This window comes from Sus scrofa, chromosome 10 (assembly GCF_054392235.1).
Source record: "Sus scrofa isolate SSC_HxYL_T2T_F1_AM1 chromosome 10, Sscrofa_HxYL_maternal_Yorkshire_Landrace_v2.0, whole genome shotgun sequence".
Classification (NCBI taxonomy): Eukaryota; Metazoa; Chordata; class Mammalia; order Artiodactyla; family Suidae; genus Sus; species Sus scrofa.
Window position 1 is genome coordinate 15,060,003 of NC_139392.1, and position 26,106 is coordinate 15,086,108.

Sequence of the window (26,106 nt, forward strand, 5' to 3'; positions counted from 1 at the left end):
GGGAAACTAAAAAAAAAAAATCTAATGACTTTGGAATCTACCTTTCTATTTTCCCCTACTGCTTCTGTTGGTGAAAATCCCCTCATCCAGTCTGTCCTTTGCCATCTCCCTGTTGGTCTCCTTTTGGTTTATTTTCACGAACCCTACTGCATCTTGCCCAGGTCAATTTCTTTGCACCTGTACGCTGTCCTTCCAATTCCATTGCACCCACCTTCCTCCCACCTCTACCTAACTTGCTGAGACGCCACCGATCCAGCGGCACCAAAGCAGGACCTCCTACTTTACAAGTCCTCACGCTCCCTTACTCGCGGTCTCCCCGGCTCTCGCTCGTTATCCCTTCCTCCACGTCCCTGCCCACTCTACATTCGCAGGGATGGAACAAAGAGCACACTTTCCCGTGAGCTACCGGGAATGTGAACACACTCCTGGCACCGCCAGCAGAGAGGGCTTGGGACGGAAGCACACGGCGCGTCACTGTCAGGACTGAAACCTCACCTCCAGCCCAGGGCTCAAGGACCTTTCTGAGGCGGTGACCGGGAAGGGGAGCGAGAGGCAGGTCCCGGCCGAAGGAGGCCCAGGATGGACAGGGGAGGGCGCGGCGTTCCGGGGCTGCCCTGAGGGGCCGAGAGGGGCGATGCGGGGCGCGGAGGGCGAGAGTCCACGTCGCGAGTCGGGGCGGGAGACGGGGAAGAGAAGGAAGGCAGAAAGGCCCGGACGGGGTCGGCCTCGGGGCGATTTTGACTGGCGGTGGATGCGGACTCAGACCCTTCGGCGGAGCGCCCGACATCCCGATCTCAGGGCGACCCTGAGATCGCAGGCGCGAGGGGCCAGAGCGGGATCTGTGACGTCCGCAGGGACCCCCAGACCGTGGGTGTGGAGGAGCGGGTGGGGATGGGCCCATGGACCGCGGATCTGAAACTCACCAGAGAGGACCTCCACTCCCGAAAACCGCTTCCGGGTCGGCAGGAAGTTACGCATAAAGCGGGGCGGGGCCTTAGGAGGTCACGGGGCGCGTGGGGCGGGCCTGGAGGGGGCGGGCATTCTGGGCAAGGCCCGGGCCTGCCCCGCCCCGTCCCCGCCGCCCGAGGTCGGCCCCTCCTTCCGCGCGACACACCTCCAGTCTCTCAGGTTGGGGGCGTTTGGATTCTGAGGAAGTCGCGGGACCCCGTCCGCATCCTCCGCGCTGCGAGTTAAGTGTTTCGGACAACTCAAGGTACGAACTTGGAGTTGCCAGGCCTTTGGTTGTAAATGCTGAGATGTTTCCCTGTTAACATTTTGAAAATTGTTGAGGTCGAAATCCCTTCTCGCGTCTGGAGACTCTAGTCCCGCTCGGGGAGGGGGACCTTGCTGGAACCAGATGGGCCTTGGAGGGAGCCCGAACAGCGTCTGTGGTTGCTGCCCTTGGAGTGGGTTATTTGATTTAGCGAGGACTGGAATTGCTTGTGCTGGTGATGGAAAAAACGTGAAAGGCAAAAACCCTGCCTCGAACCTTTCTGTTCAAAGACACAGCCCAGGGCTCAGGATCCGGGTCTTCAGGGGGACAAGCGTGGATGGCATCCCATAAATTTCTAAATACATTGTATTTTCACGTTTTCCTTTTCTATATTTTGACAGCTGTCCTAATGTTAAAGAAAATCTTCAATGACACTTGTTAAGCCGATGAAATAAAATTTATATTTTAAGGTTGGACAAGAAAAAATTAAACATAAAATTCTGTTTGGGCCTCCTCCCTACTTCATGTGCAGTGTGCATCTGCATAGCACATTAGCCAGAGCTCCTCAAAGATGGGAGTGCCTGTGCATTTTTTTCTGTAATGATCTTTTTTTTTTCCTTCTTCTGATGCTAGCAATCAGAATCATCAGGTTCACTAACTTTTTTCCCCAATGCTTTTTAAGTTTTTATTGATCTTTCTGGTAAATCGTTAACTGCTAACTTCTTTAAAAAATAGTGTTTGTTCTTTCACAGCTCTGTAGGGGGTCATGGTGACTTTCTACTTGCTTTGTACTTACTATGTATCCTTGGTGAAACTTCGTAAGATATCATTATCTCTCTCTCTCTCTCTCTCTCTCTTTTCTTTTTATGGCTGCACCTGCAGCATATGGAAGTTCCTGGGCTTGGGATTGAGTCAGAGCTGCAGCTGCAGACCTACACCACAGCCATGGTAACACTGGATCCAAGCCCCATCTGCCACCTACACCTCAGTTTGCAGCAATGCCAGATCCTTAACCCACTACAGGAGGCCAGGGATTGAATCGCATCCTCATGGACACTACTTAGGGTTCTTAACCCGATGAGCTGCAACGGGAACTCCATTATCTCATTTTGACGTACCATCTTTTGTCTCAAAAACGTATATGGACTGTGCCTTTGACCTCCAACAGGCAGAACAGTCCTCAGAGGTTTCTGAGAATCTGTTTCCTCAGATTATAATCCTCAGTTTTGCTTGAATAAAATTCCCTTTTTTTCTTCTTAATTCAATTAAATTTCCACCAAGTCTTCTCGTTAACTTGGTAGTTAATTGCATTTTCCTCAACAGTGCACGGTAGGGAAGATGTTATTCTTGGGGGCCGGCTAACTCCACGATGGGTACAGGAACGACTGCAATGGGTTTTGTCCTGGGGGAGAGAGATCTGAATACAGGTTGGAAATGGAAATTTGTAGTCAAGGAGCAGGATGCCAGGGTAGGGGCAGTCAGTGGATAGAAACACGGGGTAAGGGGGATTTGGCTAAACTGACCACAGCACTGACCTCTGGGGGGGCTACATAAGCACACTCAGAGTAGAGCACTCCTACCCAGACAAGCCCACCTCAGCTCCAGACCCCAGACCTCCAAGCACTGACATTTAGATGCAGATACAGAGCTTCCCCAGCTTCCTGGAGGAAGGTGTCCTGACTCTGGGGACGGACAGGCAGAGGAGGGAGGGATCCTGGTCCTCTGAGAGGGAGGCCGCTCTCGAGGGCCAGGCAGGAGCTGGCGGGACTGCATGTCTGGGGCAGGTGGCCTTCTCATTAATGTGTGGGGTCACCTGGGGGCAGATGCATGGTGGCCTAGGGGATGTCCTCTCTCTGCTCCTAGGAAGGCAGCTGGCCATGGGCTCCCTGCCAGGTTGGGGTGAATGTGGAGGGGTCTGAAGATGAGTCCCTGAGCCACCTTTGAGGAGAAGCGCCTTGGTTGTGTTTGGGGACACGGCTGCCGGGGAGTGTGCAGGCGGCAGCATGGGGGGCCGCATCAAGGACTCCACAGAGCGGGACATGCCTCTTCCCAGCCAGGCCCCTTCCGGCATGGAGGGCAGCTGCCGATGCAGGCACTGCCCCTGGGCTGGGAGCATGCAGCAGGTGCCCAACCCATCCTTGTAGCCAAACATAGAACTCTGAGCAGGAGCATGGCCTGTGGGTGGGATAGGCATGGGTGTTGCCAAAAAGCTGTGGGGCAGCTGCCTTGACAGAGACAGGTCATCTCCTGGGCAGAGGACAGGAGTGCGGTGGACAGCAAGGCTGGCCCAGGGAGAGACGGCTGCATGTCAGCAGTGTTCAGGCCCCAGACGTGTTCGGATAGGTTTTTGTCCAGATATATGTGGGCTGTAACCCTTACCCTCTGCCCTTCCTCCCCAAGCTGTGTCAGCCACCAGCATTTGTTACTCCAAAAGGCCCCTAGGAAAATGCGTGGACGCCTGGGGCCTCGGAATGGGGCTGCGTGTGAGGTGATCACTCAGAGCTGCCTCGGTTGAGATGAGGCCATGTGACAGGCCCCGACTAATCAGAGGAAGGGGTGAAGGTCTTCATGGTGGGGGGGGGGGTTGGAGAGACAGGGAGAAGGCAGTGTGACTGCAGAGGCAGAGATGGGGTGACACAGCCACAGGGTAGCCTGGATGTAACCCCAGGAGTTGGGAGAAGCCTGGGACTGACTGTCCCAGAAACTGCAAGAGGAGCAGGCCCCTGAGATCCAGGATCTCGGGCTCCAGGCTCCAGGACAGAGAGTAAGCATCTCCTGCCCCAGCCCATCCCCTGGTGTTCTATGGTGAGGGCCCAGGAAATGCACACCCAGCCTGGGGTGGGGGTGAGGCCTGTGCTTGGCGAAACTCAGGGCCATCTCTAGATGCCTCCTCTTTGGGGCATGACACCCATTCTTACTCCAGGAAGGAACCTGGCACCCAGGACCCCTGTCTCACGTGTCCCTGTCACAGTGACATATCCCACTCCCCAAACCCTACTCTCAGGGCATCTCAGGCCCTGGTCAGGAACCGCAGCTGATGTGGGGACCACAGCGAGAGGCTGCAGGTCACCTTCTGTCCTGCCTGCCCCCAGACCTGAGCGCCCTCATCTGAGAAGTGACCCATCAGCTCCCCCGCCATGGGTGTCCTATTTCACAAGTCCGAATCTCGTGCCTGCTTCCTGGAGCGGGTGTTGAGCTGTGGTGACCGAGGTTGTGGTTGCTGACCAGTACGTCCTCCCCAAGAGCCCAGGGCACAGCTGGGCCAGGAGTATCTGTCGCTCCCTCCTGTACTCACAGAGTGAGGTTAAAGCCCCAGTGACACCCAAGAAAGGACGTGACTGCCCAAGAAGTAGGCCATCAGCAGGCCAGGGCCCGAGTGTCCACTCACTTCCCTAGAGCGAATGATGTCTTCACCAGGCCACCAGACGTGCCCATGTCCCCACCCACATCCAGCCTCAGGAAACCAGCCAGATGGACATCCCCTTCCAGGGGCCCCTGTGTTTATAGACCCAGCTTTGGGAGGCGGAGGACCAGCCTAAGGGAGGATGGACATGCCATAGTGTTGGACACTCACTGAATCTCCCTCTGCATGTCCCCCTGTCCCAGGCTCAACCCCCTGTCCATCTGTGACCATCCTGTCTGTCTCCAGCTTCCCGTGGTCTCGACCCCAAAGGAAACCTTCCTCTCTAGGCTCCAAGCACCCACACTTTCCAACCTCAAACCCATCACTGCTCAAGTCAACCTAGGGGTTTCTCTGTCCCTTGAAAGTGAGGCTGTTTTCAGCAGGGTAGATGGGTCTTCACTTCTGTTCCTGTCAGAGGTCTGGCTTGAAATGGGGTGTTTCCAGCGTGCTGGGCCCAGAGCTTGGGTCCAAGGAGCCTGAGGCCAAGAGGGGGTAAGCTTGAGAGCTGGGAGCAGGAGCTGGGATCTGGGATCTGGAGCTAGGGTTGGTTAGGGTTTGTGTTCGGGTTAGGATTGTGGGTTTGGGTTCAATTCAGGTTCTGGTTCGGATTAGAGAATTAGGGTTGGGGTAAGTGTTTGGGTTCAGTTTGGGGTTAGGGTTCAGGTTAGGGGTTAAGGTGTTTTTTGTTTGTTTGTTTGTTTTTGCTGTTGAGTTGTATCAGTTGTTGAGCTGGCGATTTTGAAAGCCCCGCCTGACCTGAGGTTTGGGATGTGGATCAAGTGCCTGCAGGTGGTGAATGGAAGGTGGTAAAACTGTTATTTTGGTGAGCAGCTGTGCGAATCCCTGTGCTTTTTCTCTCAAGAGGTCTCTTGCAACTCTGTTCTTTTCATTCCATTTGAGGTTTCTTTTTTCTCTATGCACACCTGGTATGAAGTCCTGCTCTAAAGCCAGGTCTGGTGAATTAAGGCTGGTGATAAAACTCTGGTGGAGATCCCTCCCAGCCCTCTGGGTAAAGAATCTGTCTTTGTCCCTGTGGTGGGTCCATTAGCCACTGTGGCTTGAAAGCCATTGATGGGCAGACCGTTCACACATGCTTCAGGTGGGATCAATATAGTAAGAAAGAGAGAAAATAGAAAGAATGAAAAATGAAAGAAATGAAAGAAACAAGACATGTATGAATGAAGGAATAAAAGTTAGAAGGTTAAGGAAATAAATCAGTAGTTACCTAGATACACACTTCTACTCATAAATGCATCAGTGCATGAATATGTGAAAAATGGAAGAAGGCTGTCATGACATGATGGGTCGGGATCTGAGAGTTTGAATGGAGTGGCATGGGGTAGGTGGGCCTGAGAGCTCTGGTATGAAAGCCTTTGAGAGAGAAATAGCCCACTTGGAAGGGCACCGCTTGGAATTTCAAGGAGGTGGAGGAAACAAATCCCACCAGCCTATTACCCAAGGCCAATGCAGCCCCAGGGGTTGCAGAGCCAGAGCGGGAGGAGGAAAACCTGCTTGTTGCTGATAGAGCAGACGTCCGCAAGACAGCGCCAGAGGACCTTCTGGAGCCAGGCGCCGCCGCTCCAAGGCTGCAGGCTGCATGGTGGGGTGGATGGTGTGTGGGGCGGAACCCACCACAAGCCCCCGGAGGGTTGGGGTTGTTTTCTGGGCCCTTGGAGCGCTCTGCTCCCAGAGGCCTCAGGGCAGGCAGAGGACACAGCTGTCCCTGGAGCATTTTGAGGAGGACAGGCAGCCTGGTTGGGCGGCAGTGTGCTTAGCATGCTCGAGGGGTCCCCTGGGGTTCCGAAGGCCTTGTGTTCCTCCACAGGCGGGAGCCCACACCCACCCAGCGACTGGGCTGAATCGCGAGCTGGCCATTGTCAAGCCCCTGACTGTTGGGGCTTATTGGTAAGTGGAGACAGAGGCTGCGGTTGATGAAGGAAGGGAAGCAGGCAGGAAGGCAGGACGGCAAGAAGGGGGAACCTCGGTGGCCCAGTGTGCTTTTGTTCGCTCAAGGGGCGAATGAAGTTTCCCTCTTGCCTTTCGAGGCGAGCCTCTCTTTGCAGGACGGCGCCAGGGTATGGAGGCCTGACCGAAACCAGGTGGGAGGCATTGAGCGGGGTGGATTGGGATCTTCAGGAACGCTCTCAGGGAGTTCCCCTGTGGCTGCCGGGCTTCAGAGCCTCTCTCGGTTACGGCCCTGGCAGAGGTACGGGCTGCGTTGGAGATCGAAGCGCTGGCCAGACATCCTCCCAAAGGCGCAGGTGGCACGCACATATATTTAGAAGTGAACAACCAAAACTCCGTATGGAAACGGATGAGCTCAATGGATAAAGCGGTCCATGAGGACCTATGGACCGTGCTACCGAGCAGCTCAGGGCCGTCCATAGACAGGGCGATCCCGAAGGCTCTCCTGACCGTGGACCTCACGTGGCAGAGAGATTTCCATCCGAGCCTGGGCTGGTACGGCGGCGGCGTGGCTTCCATACGGGGCAAGACAGACTCTGCGGCCACCAAAGGCTGCAGCCTCATCCACGGGGAAGGGACCGAGAAGCAAGCAAAGCTTGAGAGAGTTCCATTCATACACCCTAGGCAGTGACTTCTGGTCGGATGTCCCACGGCTAGGCAACCTTGACAGGTTGGCCTGTTGTTTTTCCTTCGAGAGGCATGTGCCTGGACCCAGACCCCTTCCCTGGTGCCCTCTGCGCCGGCAGCTTGGGGGGATTGTTAGGAATCCTTTCTTTCCTGCCACTCGAGCTGGTTTCCGGTGCTCAATTTCTCTCGAACAGCAGAGCGATCCAGTCGGACGTGTATACCTGGGTTTTCTTACTTCATTCGTTCTTTGGTTCTTCTTCTTTTTTTTTTTTTTTTTACCTCCGATGGTCGTCCATGGTATATTCCAAAAACAGGGCCCGGCTGTAGTTCCCTGTGCTGTAGGGCAGGATCCCATGGCCTGCGTGCTCCGAGTGCAAGCTTTTGCATCTGGGACCCCCCGCCCCTGCCAACCCCAGTCCTTTCCATTGTTAATGTTCTGGTCAGGCTGATGGTTCGGGTTTAGGGTTAGTTTTAGTGTAGTGTGTTGGTGTGTAAATTTTTAGGGTTAATATGTTAGGGTCTGGTTTTTTGGTTAGCTGGTAGGCGTTATTGTTTTGTGCCAGAGTTTATGGGTTACGGTTTCGGTGTTACGTTTATGTTCATGTTTAGGTCGTTAGGGTTATAGCCTTATTGTTAGAGGATTTTTTTTAGGTTTATATTTCGTGTTAGGTTTAGGGGATTTGGATTATTGTTAGAGGGTTAGAGACTTAGCTTTAGTTTGGGGTTTAGTTTTAGGTTTATATAATTAGCATTAGAGGGTTAGGGTTCATGTTTTTGGTTAGGTGATAGCATTAGGGGTTAGGATTCAGTGTTAATTTTAGTGCTAGTGTTAGTGGGTTAGAGATTTAGAGAGTTAGGTTTAGTCTTGGGTTAAGGATTAGGGTTAGGGTGGTGTGGTTAGAGGATTATGTTTAAGGTTGGAATGTTAGGGTATAGGGTGATGTTTAGTGTTAGTGGTTTAGGGTTAGAGGGTTAAGGTTAAGGTTAGAGGGTTATGGTTTGGTTTTAGGGATTAGGGTTAGGTTATAGGGTGAGGGTGATAATTTGAGTGTTAGGGTTAATGTTAGGGTTAGAGGGTTAGGGTGAGGGTTATGTTTTATTAGGTTTAGGATTAGTGGTTTGGATTAATAGGGTTAGAGTTAGGGTTAGAGTTAGACTTAGGGCAAGGCATATGTTTAGGTTTAGGGTTAGACTTAGGGTTATACAGGGTTGGGGTTAGACTAGAGTTAGGGTTAGATTTAGACCTAGGTTTAGGTTTAGTTTTAGGGTTAGGGTTAGACTTAAGGTTAGACTTAGACTTAGTGTTAAACTTAGGGTTAGGGTCAGGTGCAGGTTCGGTTTAGCTTTAGTGTTAGAGTTTTAGGGTTAATTTTCAGGGATGGTTATAGTGTTGCGGTTAGGGGTTAGGGTGAGGGTTAAGTCTCATGTCGGTGAGAAAGAGGGTGGTGCTGAGGAAGAAATGGTGGATTTCTGTGGCATTACGGTGTTGGCAGGGCGAATACCGGTGCATTTTTTGATCAAGATGCCGATGGAAATGTCCTTCTTGCCTTTCGAGGTGCCCCTCTTGTCCGTATGTTGCCAGGGCATGTAGGCCTGACCAAGACCAGGTCTGATGAATTAAGCAGGGTTCTAACTCGAACCTGTTAGAGCCTCAATTTATTTGGGTGCCCCCTGCCACACTGAGATGTTGTCTGGACAGAGCTTGATCTCCCAACGCAGCTCTTGGCACAGCCACAGCAGTGACCAGGAGAGACTCTTAGGCCTGGCAGCCGCTTGGGAACAACTCCCTGAGAGCATGCTTGATGAGAACAATCAACCCTGCTTAATTCATCGGACCAGGTTTTGGTCAGGCCTCCATAGCCTGGCATCCTACTGACAAGGGAGGCTCCCTCAAAAGACAAGAAGGATAATTCCCTCAGCTTCTGATTGAAAACAGCACAGGGATTCGCCCACCCGCCCACTGCAATGCCACCGAAGTCCCCCATTGATTCTTCAGCACCACCCAGGGAAAGAGAACCTGAAAAAAAGAAAGAAGGAAGGAAAAAAACAAGGCCAGACTTTACTGTACAAAGGAAGGAATCGCAGGGGGAAAATTAAGGCAAAACTAGTCGTTCCATCCCTACACACCCACCTTCTTAAATACCTGAGTGCAGAGCTGTATAAACACAGAAGAATGCTGTCATGACATGATTGTTTGTGAGATGAGGGTTTACACAGCAAGGCATGACTAGGCTGGCCTCTGGGCTCTGAAAGCCTTTGAGTGAGAGAGTGCACGTGGAAGGGCACTTACTGGTATTTCATGAAAGCGGGGGAATTAGACCCAGCCTGCAAATGTGAAACAGGCAATGCACCCTGGGGACTGCTGAGCCAGAGAGAGGAGGGGAACCTGAGAGTGGCTGTTAGAGCAGGTGTCCACAAGAGGGCGCCAGAGTCCCTTCTGGCCCCAGGCGCAGCTCCGAGGCTCTAACCAGTTAGAGCTTCAAGGCTCCAAAAGTGCAGGCTCAGAGTTGTGGTTGATGGTGTTTTGAGAGGGATGCAGAGCAAGCACCCAGAGGATTTTTGGATTCCTGGGCACCATGGACTCCCTCCTCCACGACGCCTCCTATCAGGCAGAGACACATGTGTCCCTTCAGGATTTGGAGGTGGATTGGAAGCCCGGTTGGGTGGCATGGTTTTTCGAATGTTTGAAGCATTCCCTGGGTTTCAGCGTGCCTTTTGTTCTGCTAGAGGCAGGCGCAGAGACACACTCAGCATTGGGATTGTATGGTTAACCAACCATGTTCAAGCCTCTGACCGTCAAGGGTTCAGGTAGGTGAGAAAGAGGGTGGTGCTGAAGAGTAAATGGGGACTTCGGTGGCATTAGTGTGTGCAACCGGGCTAATCCCTGTGCTTTCTTTGCTCAAGAGGCCCAGCGAAATGTACTTCTTGCCTTTCGAGATAAGCCTCCCTTGTCAGAGGGCACCAGGTTATGGAGGCCAGACCCAAACCAGGTCTGATGAATTAAGGAGGGTTGATGTGTCTCATCAAGCAAGCTCTCAGGGAGTTCCCTCATGGCTGCCTTGCTTAAGAGTCTTTCTTTGTCACTGCTGTGGCTATGGTAAGTCTGGTGGGACATCAAACTCTGGCCAGACAACTTACCTATGTCCCACTGGGCACCCCAAAAAATGGATAAATAAAAAATATATTGAAAAGAATGAGCTTAGTTGATAAAGGAGTCAATGAGAACATGCATAAATAGGTATATATGTGTGTATATAGATGTATGCATATATATATACACACACATTTACAGATTCCTACAAAATAGCTAAGGTGGTGGATATATAACCAATCCAATGACTCCCATTACCCATTATCGCTGGTGTCAAAGAGTTCTTTGTACACACTGGGGATGTACAGCATAGAAGTGTATTAATTTCCAGGGAAGCATATATATGCATGCCAAACATAGTGCAGGAACATTACTAGGCAAGTAAAAAATTAAAAAATAAAAACATTTTTATGGAGATAAATTCATACACGCTTGGAAATTTGGTCTGGTGCACTGTTGCTTTGCTAGGAAATCTTGGCAGATTCACCTGTGTCAGTGTGACGCTTCTCCCAAGAGGCAGTGTTGACCCTCACACCTTCTCTGAAGAACTCTGAGCCGCTCGTTTTGTAGGTTTTTTAAAAATCATTTCTTATTTTTGATTATTGCTCATTTATGGTGCTCAATTCCACCTTAACAACAAAGTGATCCAATCTTACATGTATATCCATATTCTGTTTCTCACATTATCCTCCATTTGGTTCCAGAAATAGTAACTAGATCTAGTTCCCTGTGCTAAACAGCAGGATGTCTATTTTTACCCACTCCAAGGGCAAGGGTTTGGATTTAATAACCTCCAAATCCCAGTACTTCCTACACCTTCCCCCTCCAATCTGGCAACCAAAAATCTGTTTTCAAGTCGATGAGTTTCTTCCCTGTATTGGTGTCATTTGTAAGATACTAAAGGAAGGGTTATACCATGGTATTTATTTTTCTCTTTCAGATATATTTCATTTAGTATAAGGAGTTTTCTTTCCATCTTTGTGGTTGCCATTGGCATTTTTTTTTTTTTGCTCTGTTTCATGGCTGAATACTATTTCATTGTGGATATGGATAACCTCTTCCTAATCCGGTTATCTGTCCAAGGATATAGAATGTGTTTCCTTGTCTTGGTATTGTGAATAGTGCTGCAGGAACATGGTGGGGCTTTTAACATTTTGGAAAGACTATTTTCTGGATATATGCCCAAGAGTGGGATTGCTGGGTCATATGGTGGTTCTGTGTTTTTTATCAGATGGCCTAGATCCTGTGGGCCCTAGTGTTGTTCAAATTTACCTGCACACCCACACCTTGTGAGGGCACGTTCTTCTACACACCCCCTCCAAGGTTTGTTATTTGAAGACGCACTTGATGACCGTTCAGAGTTGGGTGCGGGGTACCTCAGCCTCATTTTGCTTTGCAATTCTTTATTAATGAGTGATCATGTTCATTTTACCGGTGCGTGTTACCCTCTGCATATCTGCTTTAGGGAAAAGCCTATTCAGGCCGTTTCCCTATTTTTCAGTTGGTTTTTTGGTTTTGTCTTTCTGTTATTTGGTGTCAGTTGTTGAGCTGTTAATTTTGGAAGCCCAGCCTGACCTGGGTTTTGGGATCGGTATAAAATCTGTTTGTTGTGCATGGGAGGTGCCAAAGTGGTGATATTTTAGAGAGCAGCGGTGCCAATCACCAGACATTTTCTCTCGAGTGGTCTCATGAAACGCCATCCTTTTCTTTCCATGGGAGCCTCTTCTCTTCTTTCTATGTACCTGGTGTGAAGATGTGACCTAATGCCAGGTCAGGCATATTCAGGCTGGTAGATTGATTGATATAAAGAAAGCTCTCATCACCCAGGGTCAAAGTTCTGTTTTTGTCACTCTGGTGGTTTTGGTAAACACTGTGTCTTGAAAATCATTAATGGGGAGACAACACAGGAACGCTCCAGGTGGAGTCAAGAAATTTGCATAGAAAGAGGGAAAGAGAAAAAAAAAGGAATGAGGACAGTGTTTACAAAGGAAGGAATCACAGGTGGAAAATTAAGAAAAAATTCTTTACATACATGGCACCTATCTTCATAAATACATAAGTGCATGTATATATATAAAAAGGAAGAAGGCTGGCATGACATGATGGATTATTGGCTGAGGGTTTAAACAGCAAGGCATGGCATAGATGGGTCTCAGGGCTCAGAAAGCCTTTGAGAGAGAAACAGCCCACTTGGAAGGGCACTTCTTGGTACTTCATTACAGCGGAGGAAGGAGACCCAAGCCACAATGGCCCATGGCCAATGCATTAGCCAGGGATGGCTGAGCAAGTGAGAGGGGGAAACCCTGAGAGTGGCTGTTAGATCACATGTCCACATGAGGGCGCCAGATTGCCTTCTTGCGCCAGTCGCTGCTTGAGGCTCTATCAGTTTAGAGCTCCAAAACTCTATATATACTGGCTCAGAGTTGTAGCTGATGATTACTTGAGGGGAACACACAGCAAGCAACCAGAGGTTTTTTCCCTGGGCACCAGGTTCTCTCTGTCCAAGACACTGCATGTCAGGCAGAGGGCAGAGTTTTCCCTTCAACATTTGCAGGGGGATTGCAGCCTGGTTGTGAGGCCGTGTGTTTAGAATTCTTGAATTCTTCGCTGGGTTTCAGAATGCCTAGTATTCCTCCAGAGGCAGGGCCGAGACCAATACAGCAGCAGTGTTTTATCGTGAGCTGCCCATGTTCAAGCCCCTGACCATCAGGGATTTAAGTAAGAAGAGATGAGTGTGGTGCTGGTAAATAAATGGGTTACTTCGGTGGCATTAGGTTGGGCAGCTGGGCTAATCGTTGTGCTCTCTTCAATCAAGAGGCTTAGGGAAAGTTCCTTCTTGCCTTTCAAGATGAGCCTCACTTTTCAGTAGAGAACCTCCCTGAAACCAGGTCTGATGACTTAAGCAGAGTTGATTGGTATCATCAAGCAAGCTCTCAGGGAGTTCCCTAGTGGCTGCCTGGCTTCAGAGTCTCTCCTTGTCACTGTTGTGGCTGTGGCAAGAGCTTCATTGGGAGATCAAACTCTGGCTAGACAACAACCCTATTTCACAGGGGGCACCCAAATAAATTGATAAATAAAATCAGATATTGCAATAAATGAGCTTATTTGATAAAGGAGTCAAGGAATATGTATATTCCTACAGAATAGCTAAGGGAATGGATAGAGAAAACAAACCTAAAGCTCTCTTGACCCAGTAACTCTGGTGGCAGGGGGTTTTAAGTATGAGCCTTTGATGTACAGCATAGGAGTGGATTCATTTCCAGGGCAGGGTATATTGGCATGCCACATGTTCTTGCAGGAAAATAACTGGAGATGTAAAAAAATAATTTAATAAAAGTGGTATTATCGAAACAAATTCATACATGGTTGGAAATTTGTTCCGGTCTGATGTTGCTTTGCTAGGAAATCTTGACAGATTCAGCGGAGTCACTGTGCCTGTCTGTTTTCCCAAGAGGCAGCAGTCTCTACCCTGATCTTTCTCTGGTGAATGCTGAGCCGCCTATTTTGTCATTTTGTTTTGTTGTCATTTGTTATTTTAAAATAAATAAATGTTATTTATTTTAGTGCTCCATTCATATATATATATATATATATATATATATATATATATATATATATATACTTTTTCTCACATTATCCTCCATTTGGTTCAAAATATAGTGATTAGTTCTAGTTCCCTGGGCTAAGTGCAGGATTGCTATGCTTACCCACTCCAAGGGCAAGTGTTTGGATTTTTACCCTCCGAATCCCAGTCCTTCCCACACCCTCCCCCTCCAAACTGGCAACCAAAAATATGTATTCCAGTCCATGAGTTTCTTTTCTGTAGAAAAGTTCATTGGTGTCATTTGTAAGATTCCAGCGGGAAGGGGTTTCCCTGTTTCTTTCGGACATATTTCGTTTAGTATTAGGGTTTTTCTTTGCACCTTCGTGGCTGCCAGTGGCATTATTTTTGCTGTGTTCTATGGGTGAATACTGTCCCTTTGTGGACATGGACATCGTCTTCCTAATCCAATCAATGGACATAGAATGGTTTCCATGTCTTGCTGTGTGAATAGTGCTACATGAGGCTAGGGGGGCATTTAACTTTTTGAAAAGAATATTTTCTGGCTATAAGCTCAAGAGTGGTATTGCTGGGTCATGTGGTGGTTCTATGTTTGTTTTTCTGATTACCTAGATCCTATGGTCCCTAAGGGTGGTAAAAATTTACCTGAACTCCCATACCATAGGAGGTCAAATTCTTTTCCACAACAGTATCCTTCCTGGCACCCTGGGTAAATGATCTGTCTTTGTTGCTATGTTGGTTTTGTAAACAGTGCAGCATAAAAAAACTTCAATGTGCAGACAACTCATGCATGCTTCAGGTGTGGTCAATAAATTAAAAATAAAGAGGTATGGAGAGAAAGAAAAAAAGAAATGAGGCCTGAATTTATTGTAAAAATGACAGAATTACAGGTGGAAAATTAAAAAAAATCAATCGTTACATACCTATACACCCATCTTCATAAAGAGATCAGTGCAGAGATATATATAAAAAGGAAGAAGTCTGGCATATGACATGATGGCTCAGGAACTGAGTGTTTAAACAGCTAGGCATGGCATAGGTTGACCTCAGGGCTCTGGAAGTCTTCCAGAGAGAAATAGCCCACTCAGAAGGGCACCTCTTGATATCTCATGCGAGCCAGGGGAGGAGACCCAACCTGCATATTGCCTATGGCCAATGCAGCATGAGGGCCTGCTGAGCCAGTGAGAAGAGGAAAACCTAAGAGTGGCTGTTAGAACGGATGTCCACACGAGGGCGCCAGAGTCCCTTCTGGCCCCAGGTGCAGCTCTGAGCCTCTAACAGGTTACAGCTCCAAGGCTCAAAACCGTGCAGGCTCAGAGTTGGGGCCGATGGTGTCTTGCGTGAAACATGCAGCAAGCACCCAGAGGATTTTTAGGTGTGTCCTGGGCCCCAGGGACTCTCCTCCAAGACGCCTTAGTTCAGGCAGAGGGCACAGGTGTCCCTTCAGTATTTGGAGGTGGATTGGCAGCCTCATTGGGTGGCAGTGTGTTTTTAAAATAATTGAAGGATTCGCTGGGCTTTGGTGTGCCTTGTATTCTTCCAGAGCCGGAGACCAAGACACACACAGCATCAGATTTTGATCGTGATCTGGCCATTTTCAAGTTCCTGACCAGAGGGCATTTATGCAGGTGGAGAAAGAGGGTGGTGCTGATGAATAAATGGGGGACTCAGTGGCATAAGTTTGGACAGTTTGGCTAATCCTTGTGCTATTATCGCAAAAGAGGCTTAGGGAATTTTCATTCTTGCCTTTCGAAATGAGCCTCACTTTTCAGTTAGTCGCCAGCGAATGGAGACCTGACCCAAACCAGGTCTGATGTACTAAGCAGGGTGGATTGTTCTCATCAGGCAAGCTCTCTGGGAGTTCCCTCATGGCTGGTTGGTTTAAGAGTCTCTCCTTGTCCCTTCTGTGGCTGTGGTAAGAGCTGCATTGAGAGATCAAACTGTGGCCAGACAACGTCCCTGGTCTCAGGGGGCAGCCACAGAAATAAATAAAAAGAGGTATTTTAAAATGAGCTTTATTGATAAGGGAGTCAGTGTATATATATATATATATTCCTACAGAAGAGCTAAGGGAATGGATAGATAAAGCAAATCCTGAAGTCTCTCTTGACACAGTGTCTCTCATGGCTGATGATTAGAAGAATGAGCCTGGGGATGTCCAGCGTAGGAGTGGATTCACTTCCAGGGCAGAGTGTATCTGCATGCGACTCATGGGTGCAGGACAATAACTACAAAAGTAAAAAGAAATAATTAAAAATATGTTTTTAAGAAATAAATTCACACACGCTAGATAATTAGATCTGCTCTGATGTCCCTGAGCTAAACAGTAGGATGTCTATGCTCACCGACTCCTAGGGCCAGAATGTGGATTTATTACCCTCCAAATCCCAGTCCTTCACAGACTCTCCCCCTCCAATCTAGTAATCCTGTTTTCCAGTTCATGAGGTTTTTTTGGGTTTTTTTGTTTGTTTTTTGTAAAAACTTCATTGGTATCATTTGTAAGATTCCAGAGGGGAGGGGTTTCCTGTGGCATTGTATTTCTTTTTCAGACATTTCTTTTAGTATGAGAGTTTTTATTTCCATCTATGTGGCTGCCAATGTCATTTTTGGCTCTTTTTTATGGCTGTGTACTATTCCATTGTGTATATGGACATCCTCTTCCTAATCCAATCCACTGCTCATGGACATAGAATGTGTCTCCATGTCTTGTTATTGTGAATAGTGCTGCATGAATATAGCGTTGCATTTCCATTTGTGAAAAGGACATTTTCTGGGTATATGCACAGGGTCATACAGCGGTTCTATGTTTATTTTTCGGATTATCAAGATCCTGTGGTCCACAGTGGTTTTACACATTTGCCTACACAGCCACAATGTAGTAGGGCATTTTTTCTCTACATGCTCTCCAGGGTTTTTTTATTTGAAGATGGCCATTCGGAGAGGGGCGAGGCCGTACCTCAGCAGCATTTTGATTTGGAAATCTCTATCAGTTAGCGATGCTGTTCATTCTCCCCGGTGGTTTGCCCTCTGTGTATCTGGTTTAGGGAAAGGTCTATTCAGGTTTTTGCCAACGTTTCGTTAAGGTTGTTGGTTTTGTTTTTCTGTTGGATGGTCAGTGGTTGAGCTGTTAATTTTGGAAGCCCAGGCTGACCTGGGCTTTTGGATCCATATAAAGTGCCTGCAGGTTTTGCTTGGGAGGTGCAAAAACGGTGATACTTTGGGAAGCAGCTTGGCCAATCATTGGGCATTTTATCTCATGAATTCTCGTGAAACTCCATCCTTTCCTTTCCACGTGAGCCTCTTCTCTTCTTTCTATGCACCTGGTATGAAGACGTGACCTAAAACAAGGTTGGGCATGTTAAGTCCAGTCAATTGATTGATATATAGAAAGCTCTCACCGAGAACACTCCTGACACACGCGGTAAAACATCTGTCTGTCTCTGTGATGGCATTGGTAAGTACTGTGGCTTGACAATCATCTATGTGCAGACAACTCGCACGTGCTTTGGGGGGTCAATAAATTTAGAAAGAAAATAGGGAAAGAGAGAAAGGAAAAAATACAAAGAAAAGAAGCATACTTTATGAATGAAGGAATAACAGGCGGAAACTTAAAAAAAGCAGTCGTTACATACACACACCTATCTTTATATATATGCAGGGATATATAATAAGGATGAAAGCCTTCATTATATGATGGGCCTGGAGTTAAGGGTTTAAGCAGCAAGGCATGGCATAGGTTGGCTTCAGGGTTCAGAAAGTCTTTGAGAGAGAAATTGCCCACTCAGAAGTGCACTTCTTGGTATTTCATGAAAGCGAGGAAGGAGACCCAACCTGCCCATGGCCCTTGGCCAATGCAGCCCTGGGGACTGCTGAGCAAGAAAGAGGAAGAAAATCTGAGAGTGGCTGTTAGAGCAGGTGTCCACACGAGGGCACCAGAGTCCCTTCTGGCCCCAGGTGCAGTTCCAAGGCTCTAAGAGGTTAGAGCTCCGAGGCTCAGAGTTGGGGCTGATGGTGTCCTGAGCGGAACCCACAGCAAGCACCCAGAATATTTTTGGTTATTTCCTGGGCAGGTCCTCCGTCCAAGATGCCTCGTGTCAGGCAGAAGACAAAGGTGTCCCTTCAGCATTTGGAGGTGTATTGGCAGCTGGGTTGGGTCCAGTGTGTGCAGAATACTTGAAGGATTCACTGGGTTTTTGCCATGCCTTACGTTTCTTCAGAGGCAGGTTCAGAGACCCACAAAGCATTGGTGTTGTATTGTGAGTTGGCCATTTTCATGTCCCTGACCGTCGGGGGTTTTGGTAGGTGGAGAAAGAGGGTGGTATTGATGAATAAATTGGGGGCTTCTGTGTCATCAGGGTGGGCAGCTGCGCTAATCCCTGTGATTTTTTTCTCAAAGGGTTGAGGGAACTGGCCTTCTTGCCTTTCGAGTTGAGCCTCACTTTTCGGTGTGGCGCCTCATTACGAGCCTGACTGAAACCAGGTCTGATGAATTAAGCAGGGTTGATTGGTATGAAACATGCTCTCAGGGAGTTCCCTCATGGCTGCCTGGCTAAAGAGTCTCTCCTTGTCACTGTGGCTATAGTAAGAGCTGCACTGGGAGATTAATTTCTGGCCAGACAACTTCCTAATGTCACAGGAGGCAACCAAATAAATTGATACAAAGTTGTTGAAAATAATGAGCTTAAATAACAAAGAATATATATATTCCTACAGAAGAGCTAAGTGAATGGATATATAAAGCAATCCTAATGTTTCTCCTGATCCAGCATCTCTGGTGGTGGAGGGTACTGAGTATGAGCTTGGGGATGTATGCCATAGGAGTGGATTCATTTTCAGAGCAGAGGGTATCTGCATGCCACACATGTCTGCAGGAAAATAACTAGGGAAGCAAAAAATAAATAAATATAATTGTAGTATACAAATTAATTCATACCTGCTAGGTAATTATGCCTGGTCCAGTGTCGCTTTGCTAGGAAACCTTGACAGGTTCAGCGGCGTCCGTGTGCCTGTCTCTTTCCCGAGCGGCAGCAGTCTCCACCTGGACATCTTCCTGGGTGAACACGGACCCGCTGGTATTGTCGGATGTTGTCATTCAACATTTTCGAATATCGATAGTTTATGGTGCTGCACTTCACTTTAAGAACAAGGTGATCCAATCGTACGTGTCTATCCATGTTGTTTTTCCCACATTGTCCTCCGTTTGGTCCAAAAATCGTGACTACATATAGTTCCCTGTGCTAAACAGCAGGATGTCTGTGCTTACTCACTCCAAGGGAAAGAGTTTGGATTTATCACCCTCCAAATCTCAGTCCTTCCCACACCCTCCCCCTCCAATCTGGCAACCCCAAATCTGTTTTCTAGTTCTTGAGTTTCACTTCTGGAGAAAGGTTCATTGGTGTCATGTGTAAGATTCCAGAAGGAAGGGATTTGCCGTCATATTTGTTTTTGTCTTTTGACATATTTCACTTAGTATGAGGGTTCTTCTTTCCGTCAGTGTGGATGGGGGTGTGGAAATCAGCCCAAACACCCTGGACCATCACGATCGAGGGAAATCCAGAACAAGAACCTATAAGAACGAATGCGGGACCCAGCAATCGCACTCTTGGGCTATATCTGGATGCATCGTCTTTCAACAAGGTATGTGCCCCGCTCTGTTCCTTGCAGCCGTATTCACAAGAGCCAAGACCTGGGAAGACACTCCATGCCCATTGACAGATGAATGGATCAGGAGAGGTTGTACTGTGCCCCTGTGGGATACCACACGGCCAGAGCCACACAAAACGTCCTGCGCACAGCCACGTCGATGGAAGCAGAAACACTCCTTTTTAGTGCGGGAAGTCCAAAGCTGAAGGCAATGCGTTGGAAAGCCCTTGGATCTGGGATCCGACGAAGGGAACCTTTCCACCCAAGAGAATCTATTGGGCTGGCCAACCACACAGGGTGGCCCAACTCGGGGAGGAGGGTGTGGGAAGGCCCAGGGTTGGGGTGGGGGTTCCTGGATGCCCACAGTTGTCCTTGGAGAGGGGAAGCAAGGAGAGCCTGCTCTAAACACAGGGGAACTCCATCTAGTCCCTTGTCCTGGATCAAGGGGGAGGATAATGTGAGAAAAATGATACGGATATACATGTGTGACAGGACGCTTTTGCAACTAAAGGGCAATCGCCAGAGCCCTATAACTCAGCTCTGATGGGAACAAAAAATCATGACGAACACCAAACATTCCCAGCTCAACAGAGAAGACAGCTGGGTCGGGACGCCTGCCTATCTGGAGAAACCAAACGGGCCACCTGCCTCCTTTGACCCTGTCAGGGCTTTGTAGCAATGTGACCTCCGACCGGAAGGAAGTCCCGAGGGCGTATGAATTTATTTCCATATTAATGGCTGTAGTCATCCATTTCCTTCCTTCCTTCCTTATTTATTTCTTTTCTTTCTTTACTTTGACTTCCCTCTTTATTTTTCTGCACCCACTTCTGGCATGCAGATCCCGTCTGGCCAGGTATCGAATCCACGCCACTGCTTCTACGGCCCCAGGCCCCTGCTGAATCCTGTTGTCACCAGAGCTTTAGTGGCAGGAGGTCCTGGATTACTGCCTTCCCCTTCCATTCCCTAAGCTGCTCTGCCGGGGTGCACGTATGTACGTGTTGACTTCTTTATCGGCGGACCTCATTCGTGCACTCTCTCTTTTCACACGGATCGGGATTTGGGTGCCAGCTGCGACAGGAGTTGCAGGGGGGCCAGTGTTTCACCTCCCAGCGCAGCTCTGACCCCAGCCACGGCCGTGACACAGAGAGACTCTGAAGCCCGACCACCGCGAGGGAACTCCCTGAGAGCTGGGAGTTCAGGCTGCCCACCCACCCTGCTTCGTTCAGCAGACCTGGGTCCGGGCAGGCCTCCAGGCCCCGGCGCCGCACAGAAAAGAGAGGACCCTCTCCAAAGGCAGGAAGGAAATGTCCCCAGGCCTCTTGAGCGAGACAAGCACGGGGATTAGCACAGCTGCCCAGCATCCTGCCCCCCAAGCTCCCCATTCATCCGGGAGCACCAGCCTCCCTCTCCACATCCCTGAAACCCCGACAGGCAGGCGCTGGAAAATGGCCAGCTCACGCTTCCACACAGATGCTCTGTGGGTCTAGGCTCCTGCCTCTGGATGAACTCAAGGCATTCAGAAATCCAGTGAATACCTGAGGCCTTCTATGCACACTGCCACCTAACCAGGCTGACCAGCCACGTCCAGTGCTGAAGGTACAACTGTGTCCTCAGCTGGACATGAGGCATCCTGGAGCAGAGAGTCCCAGGTGCCCAGAAAACAAACAGAAACCTCTGGGTGCTCGCTGTCAGTTCCACCCGACACACCACCCACCTCATTCCTGAGCCTGCACCTGCAGCCTTGGAGCTGCACCTGGGTCCAGCAGGTCCTCTGGCGCCATCTTGTGGACATCTGCTCTAATAGCAACTCTCAGGATTTCCTCCTCTGGGGCTCAGCACACCCCCACCCACCCCTGGCTGCATTGGCCTTGGGCAATATGCTGGTTCAATTCTCTTCCCCCATCTTAATGAAATACCAAGAAGTGCCTTTCCAAGTGGGCTATTCCTCTTTCAAAGGCTTTCAGAGTCCTGAGGCCAACCTACCCCCAAACCACTCCAATCAAACACTTGGCTCCTAGCCCATCCTGTCCTGACAGCCCTCCTCCTTTTTGAGATACACCTGACCTTATGTATTTATGATGATAAGTGTGTCTATATGGAACTATTTTTTTTATTTTCCAACAACTTTATTCCTTCAAGAACATCTTGAAATTTGTCTTTTCTTTCATTTTTTTGCTATCTCTTTCTATCTTTTCCCATTTCTTTATTTATTGACCCCACCTGGTACGTGTGTGTCTGCCTATCAATGGTTTCAGTAACAGAGGATACCAAACACACTGCAGTGGCACAGACAGAATTTTTACCCAGGGAACCAGGAGGGATCTCCGTGAGAGCTTTCTTTCCATCTCTCTACCAGCCTTAATTCATACCACCTGGCTTTTGATCAGGTCTTCATACCAGGTGCATCGTGAGAACAAAAGCAGCTCACATGGAAAGAAAAAGAATTTCGAGATCTTAGAAGAGAAGAAGCACAGGGAATATTGCGGCTACTCACCAAAATGTCACCTCTGTACCACCTTCCAGGGACAACATGCAGGCACTTTATCCGGTTCCCAAAGCCCAGGTAAGGATGGGGTTTCATAATTACCAGCTCAACAACAGACACAAACGAACACCGAAAAAAAAAAATCAATGCATCAATAAATAAACCCAAGCACTTGATTGAGAAAAGGGCAACAGACCTGACTAGACATTTTCCTAAACCAGATACACAGGGGTAACAAGCACTGGAAAAAAATGATCTCCATCTCTCAATCTGAGAGGAATGCAAATCACAACGACCCTGAGGTACCACCTCACACCTGTCCGAATGGTCATGATTAATAAGTCAGGAAATAGCAAATCCTGGAGAGGGTGTGGAGAAGAGGGTGCCCGCCTACAGTGGGAGTGGCTATGCAAATTGGTACCAAAACAATGGACAACAGGATCCATGCAAATCCTAAAAATCCACTAGAAAGGATGCATGCCCCAGCAACCCCACCCTTGTGACTATATCTGGACACATATTCTTTTCAAAAGATACTTGCCCCGCTCTGTCCCTTGTAGCAATATTCACAATAGCCAAGACAAGGAAACAAACTCAATGTCCATCGACAGATGAACAGATTAAGAAGATGTTGTTCAAAGATTCAGTGGAATACTACGATGCATCCATACAAAAAACCCAAAAAATGACAATCTCAGCAACATAGATGTCTCCAGAAACACTCATCCTGTGTGAAGTAAGTCAGAAAATGAAAGACAATACCATAGCTTTCCCTTGGTTCTGGAATCTATCAAAAGGCACGAATGAACCTGTCTCCCAAAAAGAAAATCTTGGACTGGTAAAGAGATTGTGGTTGCCAGATTGGGGGTGGTGGTGGATGTATGTTGGCATGGGTTTAGGGGGTTAATGGATGCAAACTCTAATACTTGGAGAGGGTTAGCAATGGGATCCTGCTCTACAACACAGGAAACTATCTGGACTTCTTTTTTTGGAACTAGATGAAAGACAATGTGAAAAAAATGACATCTATGTACAAGTACGAATGGATCACATTGCTGTTAAAGAGAAATTGAGAGAGTACTATCAATCAGGTAGAATGGAAATAAAAAAGGATAAAAGAAGACATTACAGACTCAGTGTTCACCAGAGAAGATGTAGGGTCTAGCCTCCTGCACCTCGAGAAAAAAAGCAGGCAACCTGACTCTGTCGAACTTGTCAATATTTCTTAGCAATGGGGCACCCGACCAGACGTAATGACCTAGGGTCTATGAATTCAGTTATACTGTAACATCTTTATTTATTTCGATTCACCTGTTTATTTTTCTGCACACGGGTGTGGCAGGCAGATACCATCTGGCCAGGTATTGAATCCACCTCACTGCTTCTTTTAGCCCAGGCCCCTACTGAAACCCTCTGTCACCAGAGATAGAGGGTCAGGAGGTCCTTTATTTCTGCTATTGATTCCCTTAGCCACTCTGGAGGAATATATGGATGTATGTATTGACCTCATTATCAATGAAGCTCATTTGTTCAATATCTCTCTTTATGTATAAATTTATTTGGGTGCCACCGCGACTTGGGATGTTGTCTGGCCAGGGTTTGATCTCCCAACGCAGCTCTTACCACAGCCACAGCAGTGACAGAGAGAGACTCTTAAGCCCAGCAACCACGAGGGAACTCCCTGAGAGCGTGCTTGGTGATACCAATCCACCCTGCTTAATTCATCACACCTGGCTTTGGTCGGGCCTCCAATGCCGTGGCGCGGTAGTGAAAACAGAGGATCATCGCAAAAGGCAAGAAGGAAATTTCCCTAAGTCTCTTGAGCAAGAAAAGCACAGGGATTAGCACAGCTGCCCACCATCATGCCGCCCAAGTCTCCCCATTCTTTTGTCAGCACCAGCCTCTCTCCACATCCCTACAGCCCTGACAACCAGGGGCTTCAACATGGCCATCTCACCTTTCAACACAGATGCTGTGTGGGTCTCGGCTCCTGCCTCTGGAGGAACACAAGGCATTTGGAAACCCAGTGAATCCCTTCAGCATTCCAAACACACTGCCACCCAACCAGGCTGCCCAGCCACATCCAATGCTGAAGGGACACCTGTGTCCTCTGCCTGACATGAGGCATCTTAGAGTAGAGATTCCCAGGTGCCCAGAAAAAGAAAAAAACCCAAATCTCCTGGTGCTTCCTGTGAGTTCTGCCCAACACAATATCCACCCCACCTGAGAGCCTGCCTCTGCTGCCCAGAGCGGCACCTGGGTCCAGAAGGTCCTCTGGCGCCGTCTTGTGGCCATCTGCTCTAACAGCAACCCTCAGGGTGGCCTCCTCTCTCTAGCTCAGCAGCCCCCTGGGGGCTGCATTGGCTCTGGGCAATATGCTGGGTGGATTCTCTTCCTCCGTTTTCTTGAAATACCAAGAACTTCCCTTCCAAGTGGGCTATTTCTCTCTCGAAGGCTTTCAGAGCCCTGAGATCAACCTACACCCAAACCACTCCCATCACTCATCTCCGAACCATTGTGTCATGACAGCATTCTTCTTTTTGAGATATGCCAGCACTTATGTACTTATGAAGATAGGTGTGTATATATGGAACCATGGATTTTTTTCTTAATTTTCCAACTGTTGTTCCTTCACTCATACAATAAAGCCTTGATTCTTTTCTTTCTTTCTTACTGTCTTTCTGTCTCTCTTGCTTGCTCTTCTTTTTTGTTTCTTACTTTATTGACTGCACCTGAAGCGTGCAGGGGTTGTCGGCCCATCAATGGTTTGCAAGCCACAGAGGATACCAAACACACCACAGCAGAACAGATGGATCTTTTATCCAGGGAGCCAGGAGGGATCTCCGTAAGAGCTTTCTTTATATCTTTCTACCAGCCTTAATTCACCCAACCTGGCTTTCAATCAGGTCTTCATTCCAGGTGTATAGATAGAACAAAAGTGGCTCACAGGGAAGGAAAAAGACAAAGTTTCAGGAGACCTCATGAGAGAAGAAGCACAGGGATTAGCACAGCTGCTCACCAAAATGTCACCTCTGTACCACCTTCCAGGCACAACACACAGGCACTATATCCAGTTCCCAAAGCCCAGGTCAGGATCGGGTTTCAAATTTACCAGCTCAACATCTGATACACGTAAGCAGCAAAAAAAAAAAAAAAAAAAAGGCATAAATATATAAACCCAACCACCCAATTGACAAATTGGCCAAAGACCTGAATAAACATTTCCCTAAACCAGATATACAGGGGCAACAAGTGCTGGAACAAAATTATCACCATCACTCATTAGGAGAGAAATGCAAATCACAACGACTATGAGTTTCCACCTCACACCTGTCTGAATGGCCATCAGTAGTAAGTCTACAAATAACAAAACCTGGAGATTGTGTGGAGAAGAGGATGCCTTCCTACAGGGAGAGTGGCTGTGGAAATTGGTACAGACACTATGGGCAAAAGGATCGAGGTAAATCCTGAAAATACATACAGAAAGAAAGCATGCCCCAGCAACCCCACTCTTGGGCATATGTCTGGATGCATATTCTTTTAAAAAGACACTTGACCAGCACTGTTCCTTGCAACAATATTTACAATAGCCAAGATACAGAAACAAACACGATGTCCATCGACCGATGAACAGATTAAGAAGAGGCTGTACATAGACACCAGGGAATACGATGATGCAGCCATTAAAAAAAAATGACATTCACAGCCACATACATGGAACTAGAAGCTCTCATACAAGGTGAAATAAGTCTGAAAATAAAAGACAGTGCTAGAGGACAACCCTTGGTTCTGGAATCTAACAAATGGCACAAATGAACCTTTCTCCCAAAAAGAAAATCTTGGACTGGTCAACGGACTTGTGGTCGCCAGATTGGAGGGGGACGGTGAGGGAAGGCCTGGGTTCTGGGGTTAATGGATGCAAACTCTAATGCTTGGAGTGGGTAAGCAATGGGATCCTGCTTTACAGCACAGGAAACTCTATCTAGACAGTTGTTTGGAACTAGATGGAGGATAATATGAGAAAAATTACATGCATATACTTGTATGACTGGATCACATTGCTGTTAAGTGGATATAGACAGAGCACAATCAATCAGCTATAATGCAACTAAAAAAT

General features: G+C 48.2%; 3 protein-coding genes across 30 annotated transcripts in view; 1 reads left to right on the forward strand and 2 right to left on the reverse strand.

Annotated features, from left to right (window-relative positions):
* The window catches only part of LOC100627222 (zinc finger protein 705F), a 33,335-nt gene extending 32,385 nt beyond the window's left edge, over positions 1 to 950 (reverse strand). For 18 of the 21 annotated variants that reach the window (XR_014817443.1, XM_013978242.3, XM_084979231.1 and 15 more), the window contains exon 1: positions 924 to 950. The gene's annotated coding sequence lies outside the window, so the exon portion shown is untranslated. Of the gene's footprint in view, positions 1 to 495 lie in introns of all 21 variants that reach the window. The other 3 variants (XM_005653771.4, XM_084979229.1, XM_084979221.1) reach the window with 1 other exon arrangement.
* Positions 749 to 24,662, forward strand: LOC146398810 (uncharacterized). Its single transcript, XM_084979257.1, has 2 exons — positions 749 to 1,213; positions 19,356 to 24,662. The coding sequence occupies exon 1, from the start codon at positions 892 to 894 to the stop codon at positions 1,192 to 1,194; it is 303 nt and encodes a 100-aa protein (XP_084835383.1). The 5' UTR covers positions 749 to 891; the 3' UTR covers positions 1,195 to 1,213; positions 19,356 to 24,662.
* Positions 15,861 to 26,106, reverse strand: part of NVL (nuclear VCP like) — a 129,833-nt gene continuing 119,587 nt past the window's right edge. For 3 of the 8 annotated variants that reach the window (XR_014817424.1, XR_014817421.1, XR_014817422.1), the window contains 2 exons: positions 21,999 to 25,112; positions 15,861 to 16,089 (listed from right to left, as the gene is read on the reverse strand). The gene's annotated coding sequence lies outside the window, so the exon portion shown is untranslated. Of the gene's footprint in view, positions 16,090 to 16,817; positions 17,200 to 21,998; positions 25,113 to 26,106 lie in introns of those variants that run through there. The other 5 variants (XR_014817425.1, XR_014817428.1, XR_014817429.1 and 2 more) reach the window with 5 other exon arrangements.

Excerpts from the sequence above, each read along its gene's own strand:
- LOC146398810 (XM_084979257.1), top strand. The coding sequence starts at position 892 with ATGGGCCCATGGACCGCGGATCTGAAACTCACCAGAGAGGACCTCCAC.